Genomic DNA, 10,373 nt, shown 5'->3' with positions numbered 1-10,373 from the left:
GACACCCTGCCGAATACCTTACTGATCTCGACTATGCAGATGACATAGCCATTATTTCGGAACATGTTAGAGATGCGGAGTCCCTTCTCCAAGCCCTCGAGACTTCAGCCTCCCTAGTAGGTCACTATTGTAACGAAGCCAAGACGGAATACATCTCTACTACCGCAGGTACCACAAGTATTTCCTGTCTCTCTGGTAAAGAACTAAAGCGCGTGAATGATTTTAAGTACCTTGGCTCCCACATAATGGACTCATAAGGATTTCAAGACCCGGAAGGCACTTGCCTGGAAGGCGTGGAACTCCCTTGACAAGATTTGGCGCTCGAAACTGGATAACAACCTGAAATTACACCTCTTTAAATCTGTTGTGGAGCCCGTTCTACTCTACGGAGCTGAGACCTGGACCCTAACAGTGCAACAACAGCAGCGTCTGGATGGCAATTATACCAACCTACTATGCCGTATCCAGAATATACACTGGTCGTTGCATTCCATGCTACAGGAGATCTACAAGGGCCTGCCTCAAATCTCTACTCAGGTTAGGAAAAGGAGACTCCAGTTTGCTGGGCACCGTTTCCGCGCCAAGGAAGAGGCGATCTCCCGCCTGCTGCTATGGAGCCCAAGTCGGCTTCCTGTGAGGTTGCGCAAGCTGACCTACCCTGCAACCATCTCTAGGGACACTGGAATCCCACTCTAGGATCTTCCATCGGCAATGGGCGACCGGGAAGTGTGGCGGACTGTCGTACAAGGTGTCTCGGCCAAGGCCGCAGGATGATGATGTCAATGTAGGTAACATCGGGCCATTTCTTCACGTCAAGGAAGCCATGGCCTAATGGTGAGAAAAACAGCTTTGTGACCAAAAGGTTGCCGGTTCAATTCCCTAGACCAGCAGGAATGGCTGAAGTGCCCTTGAGCAAGGCACCTAACCCCCAACTGCTCCGGGTACGGTATGTTGTTTATTGTTCTGGATAAGTGTGTCTGCTAAATGCCATTAATATCATGTCATGTCATCTACACACTCCATGAGAAGTGTATCCACCTGCATTTTTCAGCCATTTCTGCTTAAATTTGGCTTTTACAACAGCCATGACAGTCAAAACATCCACACTGACAGGCAGAGACAGTCCAACCGGAAGACCAACCAACCCGACTTCTGCTATGAATCATGGCTAAACATGAAAAGCCAGGAAACAGACAGATCATTGCTTTGCATTCTGGAACTTCATTCTTCATCCATTTTCACCAACGTCTCTCCTCATTCTATGTTCGATTTCTCTTGAATGCGAGTGCGAACATCATTGGAAAGTGGTAAACGAGAAAAGACGACCTTGCCCTTTTGTTTTTAGTAGCGAACTGTGAAACCTGATTGTTCTGCATTGTGTTTCAGATCACTGGAACTTCAATAGCAACACAGTAAGAGCATTCCCATGCGACATCAGAGTGGCAAACAACCGCTAAATTCTCACAGGAATCACAAAAATACCACAGCAACCAACAAATTAGGAACAGAATCACTAACACGTCACAAATGTTTCCGTATAAACATATCTAATGTGTTTGAGGGTGGGGTTTTTAAACATGACCAAACACTATCATAGCAAAGCAGAAGACGAGCATGGCTACTAAGCAGCAAGTCATTCTCTAACAATTATACTCAATGCACTATTGCAAAGCTTTAAAACTCAGCAATGTAAACACTAAACACTGGCATGGCGGCCATGACCAAAAACCAGCTGCAGTGGAAATAAACATGCGAATATATACACGGTTTTACCATAACCACCAGGCAAACTATTTAAATATTACAGAAGTGCATTGCATTCACAAAGGAAAGAAATTAGACACCTTATCTTGTAGTTATGAGTTACTATCTCGGAATTATGAGAAAGTTAAGGTAGTCTCATGATCAATCATCACCAAACTAAGCTACAGGATATAGCACCATCACATTTAATCTGCTGTATTTCCTTCTCTGTATGAGACACTAAAAAATATTAACGTTAGTGGATGGCATTAACATTAGTACGTCACGCTGAACCCAAACAGGAAACGCACGGCTCACCTAGCTCATCTTAGCTGTGTGAAAAAGCAGGCAAATTTTACTAACTTTAAAAAAAAATCCTTCTTTAAAATGATTTATTGCATATTTTCTCGCCTCATCAATCTCATCAGAAAGTGTTTACGTACACAGGATATAACATTTTTGCTCAAAAATAAACCAAACATTTGACACATTTCCAGTTTTACATAACTGCTCAATCCTGATCTCAGAATTACAAGACCTTTTCTTGTAATTACAAGATAGTAACTCAATTACAAGACAGTCTCTATGTTTTCCCCTTTTGTGAATGCACAGGGCTTCTGTAAAATATCAACTATTAAAACATCTGGAAAATATATATATGTGTCTGTCTCAGAAACTGGGTACTGTGGGGGTACCCCACTAAATATACCCACAGTCAATAAACTATACGGTTTTGAATGGTGACGTTGGTTTTAATTTGAAATAAAACGATGAAAGAAATAATACAGATAAAACTAAATCTTTGATGTGAATATATTCAGAATTTGGCAAAAATTCTGCTAATTTGTGGAAAAATGGCGGCTTGATCTGGGACATGATAAATGGTTGACTACATCGCATTCCCTTAAAAAGGTTGTAGTCCACTGAAAAGTCTACAGTTATCACTAATTGTATTTTAAGTTGTAACTTTATACACCTAAGGACTGGTGCGCTCACAGAATAATCATGCAAAATATTTGATCACCGTTGTAACTCCATTTTCCGCATACCCATAACCAATACGATTGTGTGTTTTGATCTAAACAGAAAGCCTCAGGGTCAAGGTCACTACCTCACCAAAAGTAGTAAATTAAAATCACTACGCCATATAAAAATTTAGTTATAAATCTGCGATTTTGTTTTTTAAAACAAAAGCTGAAAGTTAGGTATAGAATATGTTTCTTACAGAATATGTTACGATGATAGCTGGTCTTGTATGAATTTCTGAGCTATAAAATGAGTTGTGGTCTATTTTTTACCGTAACGTGTTATTTGTGTGCGGGGAAGGACACATGTTAACAATTTGCATGTGTAGAATGGAATTTTCCACTCCAACAGTTAGAAGTTGATCATGCTTCCATTTGCGGTCTTTCTGTTACACGAGTGATCTGTTCGGACGTTATCACTGAAAAGGTGAGTTTTGACAGTTTTATTTTGTTTTAGTCTTGCAGTATAAGGCAACAGAATGTTTATTTTTATGTCGCTGTTCTTTTACCAGCGCCGTTATTCTCATCTTTCCGGTGTGTTCTTGATTTTTCCATTGTGTCCGATTGTCCTATTTCGCCATATCAAATACTCAAAATGTATCAAATTCATATTTAAGTGAATAATCAATTCAGTCATCATAACTTGGCATTTTTAACCCAAGCAATCAAAAAGAGGTAATTTATTCAATATTTTCACTCATCTGTGAAGGAGGGGCTTTAATTCTTCATGATGATGTTATTTTATATGGAAATCAATTTTACAAAAGCATTTGAATTGTAATAAAAAAAATTCCACAGTGGAGGCCAGATAAAGCAAGATACTATCTTTATTCTTATTAAACATGACAAAAGAAACATTGAGTGTTAGGTAAATGCAAAAAAAAAATTTAGTAAAATTAAAAAAAATTATTTTTTGACCATAATGTCCCAAATGAGAGACCAGTTTCTGAGACGGACCCATTTATATATGTATTTTATTATATTAAAAACAAATACAGCTTTAAAAAAAAAATTCTTCATAAAGGCTCACATAACACGACTGCATGAACATATCATTTAATTTTATTCAACAAAAAAGTTTATCAGCCTCAAAATTGATCACATAACACTTTATGGAGCATTTTCTCTCTTTTTTTAAAAAAATTACTGAATTTCAAATGAAAGAACATTAAAGATATTAACAATAAGAAGTAAACTTACAGTATTTTATCTAGTTACTTTATAGAACTGAGATGTTTGTTGTGCTGTTTGTGACATTTACATTAAAATGTCTTGTTCTTATTGGACAAATACATGTAAATGAACTTTATACTCTGTATACAGTAATTATACTGTAGAAAATTGCTATATTATAGAAAATACACAAACTTTTCCATTTTCACCTGAACGTTTGGTCTTTACCGTAAACTCCGCTATATACGCACATAACAGATTCTACCGCTATAACAATAATACTTTTTAAAAAGGGAGAAAACTTATTTTACTCACTCATTTCTTGGTCATTCGACGCCACTTCTTTTCCACAAATAATGGCAATTAAACCAGCTACAAGAAGACAGAAAAATAAACCATAAACTCCAGTTTTTTAGCTAACAAACTAGCCGTACCAAACCGTTAGCAACTTGCTAACAGACTGATAAGAGTTTACTGCTTACCAACAAGTTCACTGTCGAAGTACAACAAAAAATTATCGAATTACACAAACTTTACCTTGTCAAATTATTTCTTTCTTCTTTCTCTTTGCTTTTCAGTTCCACTTTTAAAGATTTATTTTAAAAAAATATGCACATTGACACTTTTGCTAAGCTGCTCCACTGTTCCAAACCACTCACATCAATCAATCAAACTGAAGCGATTTAATTAAACCGCCAAATGAATTAGAGCACGTGACGAAAATACACGCATCCTATTGGATACAACTCGTGCTCCACAGAACTGAGAACTTTCCAGAATCAGAGATTGTATGTACCTGGAATTATATTTCAAATTCCGCAAAAATAATGCAGGATATAGTAAGGAAAAGGTCCCAGTATGAACATAAAGCTGTAAAGTAGAATAGAAAGTAAACTGTAACCATGAACTCGATTTATTTGTTGTTTAATGCCTACTTTAACAAGGTGTAAGTGACTGGGGGGATTACAGGAAAACAATCAAGGAAGGACATGATGGTGCAATGAATTCAAGTGTTTTATTCCTCTAAAAAATACAGTAATTTGCCAACAATTATGAACAGCCTGTCAGAATTCATCCATTTATAGTTGCATTCAGTGTTGTGGAGCAGCTGCAAAACCAAGTTACAGCAGCTTTAAACAGCTGTTATTCCTTCACCAGTCTCTTTTTTCCCTCCCTTTTAATGTTAAAAGTAGCCTGCCTTTCAGATTTTTCAAGTATAGGTCATAAAAAGGGGGCGGCGTAGTGGTTAGCGCTGTCGCCTCACAGGAAAGAAGGTCCTGGGTTTGAGCCCCGTGGCCGGCGAGGGCCTTTCTGTGCGGAGTTTGCATGTTGTCCGCGTGGGTTTCCTCCGGGTGCTCCGGTTTCCCCCACAGTCCAAAGACATGCAGGTTAGGTTACCTGGTGACTCTAAATTGACCGTAGATGTGAGTGTGAATGGTTGTCTGTGTCTATGTGTCAGCCCTGTGATGACCTGGCGACTTGTCCAGGGTGTACCCCGCCTTTCTCCCGTAGTCAGCTGGGATAGGCTCCAGCTTGCCTGCGACCCTGTAGAACAGGATAAAGCGGCTAGAGATAATGAGATGAGATGAGAACAATTAATGAATTTAAGGCCATGTGGCCCTAAATTCTCTGCTATTTTTTCCTGCTTCAACATGATCCAATACAAGATGCTACGTCATGCATCACATGGTGGACTTTCCCCGTTTGCACAAAGCATTGTGGAATACAAATTTGAAACAAGAAAGAAAAATGAGGGACGCGAATTAAATGCGAAAAACTGACTACCGTAACAGAAAGCGAGAAGAAAAGACGTTATGTTGCGAAGGAAAGGAAATGCAGGACCAAACTAATAAATATCGGTATGATCAGCTGTTTGTTTAGCGACAGAATGATGGAACTGTCAGTGCACAGTCAAAGGTAAACCTACGCATGCGTACACGGACTTCCTTTGTCTGCTTGACTGTACGGAGCGAGCGATTTCATGCACATTATTTGCTAGAGAATCCCCTCAAATTAAATAACTTCCTAGCCACAGGATGGGCTTTTTTGTGAGATATTACAGAAATAAACATATATCACAATGACCACATTTCAGAGGGAATTAATTTCACCAATTTTATTAAATTGAAAGGCCGTCTAGCTTTAATAAGGCAAAAATACCGCACTGTTGTTGTCATGTTACGAGAAAACACAAAGCACAAACTGTTCTTCCCTGAAGACTTTCCTATGGTGGAAATCTGACTGACCGTTACAAAGTGCTGACGCTGGAGACTTCGTCTTTAACCCTTAGATGCATGGACGACCAGACCTACACTCTTCCATGAGTGGGGTCAAAAATGACCCCAATTGGAATTAGGGCATTTTTGAGTGGAAACTGATTTTATGTTGTTCAGAGTTGATTGTTAATGCCATATTTTGATATTTGACATGTTCATTCACCACTTTGTATGTTTGTGTTTGTCTTATGTGAATTTGTTTGTTTATTTTTGTATGTCTGTACATGTACAGTTGAATTTTTGTGTGTGTGTGTGTGTGCTCATCCGTATAGCGGTATCTCAGAGGATAACATATTCTCCAGTGGAGAGAATGATGAGAGAAACAGTAATGACACAATGACAACAGTATGATGTTGTATGATGTTCTCATGCACTTTATTTACATGTTTACTTATCCCCTTAACACCCAAATATAGAAAAAAAGTGTAAAAAAAAAATTGTTCAACCTAATATATGTTGTTCTAGGAAAGTTCTGATGCAAAAATTGTGTTTCTTTTTTAATTTTGACATTTTAGCAACTTTTGGGGGAAATGTTGTAAAATTACAACGTTGGCTCTCAAGGGTAGGTAGCAGAATTTCACTGGCATCATTCACACACTGTAAATGATCTGGGTGTGTTTGTCTTCACTTTCCTGCTGATAAAGGGTCACAGAAGTGATTGTATCTTCACAACAAACAACAACAATAATAGTCAGACATGTTATATTGTTTTATGACAAGTAATTTATTCAAAAAAAGTAATTTCCACTCTTTAACCCTCTGGAGTCTAAGTGCCCACCGGTGGGCAATTTGACACTTCTCCAAAAACACATCTGTAACCCTATCGCTATTCACATGTAAAGTACCCGGTGCTTGAGTGGCTATTCAGAGGTGAGAGCACACCCATCTAATTAGTATTCGACACTGGCTTGACATACAATTACTTTTTTACATTTTGTATGGAAACAACAAAATATTTCTAAATGCTCTTTTTACTTTTATGCAGCCAACACTTTTGTTTACAAGGTTCAAACTTCAAAAGTATTGGCTAGATATATTTATTGTGTGTTTTCTTGCACTCATTGGATTGACCAACACACAGTAAAATGGCAAAGTCCAAGGATGAATGCTGTATGTACAAATCTGAAAACAAACTTAAGATGCATTTTTACATCTCCCTTCTTTACCTATGGTAGTCCAAAAAGCAGTTTCTTTGTTCTGAAAAACAAAGGCGGACATCACACTTCATACAAACAGTGTTAGTGTAGCCTTTAGCACAGTGTCTGCACCTTCCCCTGTCAGCTTTGATGGGGGAAATGACCAGTCATGTCTTTGCAGACATCACTTGGTGGGTGTGCATTTCTCCTCTTAGAGGGCCTAGCAGCTGGAGAACTCATAGGGCTTGAGGATGGCCGCCCTCGCTTTGGCACTGGGACAGATGTGCCAGTCAGGATAAGGGAGGATGCCAACTGGGCCTGAAACTGTCTCCTGATCAGGATCTCTTTCTTTGGAATAGCCCAGGCCTTGCAGTCCCGTTTGTACAGGAGCCAAGCGTTGATCACAGCTAGAATAATTGTGTGCCAGAAGATGTAGATGTACCAATGATGGGACTTGAGAGGAAACTTGTACTTGGCCGCAAATGAGTCCAGCAAATCCACTCCCCCCATGTTTTTGTTGTAGGTCGCCACGATGTTAGGCCTCTGAACTTCCACAAATGTTTTGGCAGTTTTGTCCCAACGTTTAACCTTTTCCACTGGTTCTGGGCCAGTAAAGGATGACACAAGTGTCACCTGACGGGTGTTGTACCATGTCACAGCACAAATATTGTGGTTCTCCTCCACTCTGACATCAAATGTCCCTCTTCCCAATTTCTTCAAGGTTTTCTCATCATTGAGGTTGCAGTTTGGAAGCCATACTTTACTGTTAGCACAGTAAGCTAGTGTAATAAAAATAAGTATAGAACAACATAAGTATGCAGTAACAACACAATCACACAAGATTCATTGATGTTGAAAATAAGTTAACATTTTAGGACTATTGTATGGCGAATAAAACTGATGATAATACTTACATGTGTGTTGCTGAGTAAAAATGCTCAGGTGGCTCAGGTGGATAAGGCGCCATACCATAAATCCGGGGACCCAGGTTCAATTCTGGCCTGAGGTCATTTCCCTCTCTCTCCCGCTCATTTCCTGTCTCTACACTGTCCTATCCAATAATAAAAAGGTGAAAAAAAGCCCAAAAAAAACAAGACTATGATCCTGACAGGTGATGTAATGTCTCTCTTTTTTTCATACAGTAGTGCAGTCTAAACCAGTGATGTAATGCTTCATCATCCATTTATGTTATACTTCGATAACTTAGCTTTGTCAAGTAAATCATCATTATCCAATCACATAGCTACAACACACTCTTGAATGTGAATATACAATCATGTTTGTCCTACAATAAACTGAGAAACATCTCTGAACCACTGTGTCTGCGTAAGTGATTGTTTTGCTCCCGGATCGATCCATGAGGCAGAATCTCTTAGACAGCAGAGCTCTACATTCCCAGATCACACTTTATTAATTCAACCTCCTTTGCTACAGACAGATCAAAAACCGAACAAGATGTTAGGCCCTGGTCACACTACAGCTCGCAATGGGTTTGCAAATACTTGACGATGAAAAATTCATAGCATCGCCACCAATCATGCGATGCACAGCAAATGTTCTCCGAGCTTCGCAATTTGTTTTTTGGTGTGTCTCTGCCTCACGAGGGGCCAAAAATATCGCAAAAAATTTCAATGCATGCATTGAAATTTGGTGCCGATGTTTTCGTCGGCAAACTAAGCGGCAAATACTCACAGTTGGGTTTGGGAACACTTCCTGAAGCTTGGGGAAGCATTGCCGAAAAACAAAACAAATCAGACCAAAATGATTATTTCCACCTGTAGTGGCTTGTTTTTGTGTTACTAACTCTCACCAAGGAAAAAATGAAGGAAAAATAATCAATGATTCAATAACCTTTTGCCATTAATATAGTCAGCTTTTCATATATCATGAAAGCAAGCCAAAAATCCAACAGATCTTCAGTACAGTCAGTCCAGAGGTGCTGTGTTTGAAGCCAGGCTTTTCACCTCTGAGTAAAAAGCTACTGTTGCTACCACACACACACACACACATGTACACAGTATTTCAAAATGACCTGGCTACACAACACCCACACAGCAGGGTTTATTTAAGCTGAGTGTGACTCATGAGCATGTTTTTTTTTTGGTTCTGTTTTATTTCAGACTCCATTTGCCTTTTGAAAACAAGCCTTACAACACGATCAGACACATGAACATGACATTAGCGCCTGTGTGTTTGATTGAAGATCAGCCTCATTAAGATCACTCGAGACAGGAAGTTCAGGTTGCACTCCATGACTCGTTGGGAGTTGTGTTTCTAAAAGACACTCTCCAAACCTTGGGTCTGAAATGAAGCTAAATCGGCTAGTTGCCTACCAAAACGTGTTGCCATGCAACCGAAGTCATAATCACCTTCTTTAATTCTCGCTGTGGGCCTCTCTTTTTCCTCACTTGTAGGAATGCATCTGATTATGCGAGGAAGGAAAATATCTCCTGCTCTCTGCTGGGCTCATTGTATTAGTGAGATGAAACACACTGGGGAGAAACATGCTCATGATTTCAGTCAGCTAGAAAGCAATCGACTCACAGAGATATGAGAAAAAGAGCATTTGTGCCTGTCATGTTTCTCAGCATGATGCACTTTTGCAAATGCATGCATTTCTTCTTTCATTCGATGGTCCAAATGTCACACTTGTTTTCAGACAAGCACATCAAATATCGCACTTTACGTAATGGTGATGGGCAACGTCTATGACACACCCGTCAGATCTCATTACCAATGTTACAACCAATAGCTGAGACTTGTCAAGCAGCCGAGCCATAAAGCAGAAACGACCCCAAGGCGCAGGAGCCATACTGAGAAGCCTGCAAACATGAAGAAGAGCATCTGTTCGTTGTAGCTACATCACCAATCATGTGCTAGTTGCAGATTTCCAAGAAAGCAATAATCAAGAAAGAAAAGCTTGTAAAAGAAAACCGTATGAATTAGAGATGGAGCAGTGTGCTAACATCACAAGATAAAAGGTTCTTCTGAACACACACCAAACAGGTTTTAAACTGACT

General features: G+C 39.3%; 1 protein-coding gene across 1 annotated transcript; it reads right to left on the bottom strand.

Annotated features, from left to right (window-relative positions):
- Positions 1-7,494: 7,494 nt before the first annotated feature.
- LOC132873793 (piggyBac transposable element-derived protein 1-like) lies at positions 7,495-8,364 on the bottom strand. The gene is made up of 2 exons (XM_060909595.1): positions 8,268-8,364; positions 7,495-8,132 (listed from the first exon to the last, which is right to left on the bottom strand). Exons 1-2 carry the CDS (start codon positions 8,323-8,325, stop codon positions 7,495-7,497), a joined length of 696 nt encoding a protein of 231 aa, XP_060765578.1. The 5' UTR covers positions 8,326-8,364.
- Between the last annotated feature and the right edge of the window lie 2,009 nt (positions 8,365-10,373).

Source organism: Neoarius graeffei, chromosome 25 (genome assembly GCF_027579695.1).
Source record: "Neoarius graeffei isolate fNeoGra1 chromosome 25, fNeoGra1.pri, whole genome shotgun sequence".
Classification (NCBI taxonomy): domain Eukaryota; kingdom Metazoa; phylum Chordata; class Actinopteri; order Siluriformes; family Ariidae; genus Neoarius; species Neoarius graeffei.
Note: the sequence above shows the minus strand (reverse complement) of the source record. Positions and strands in the feature narration are given on the sequence as shown.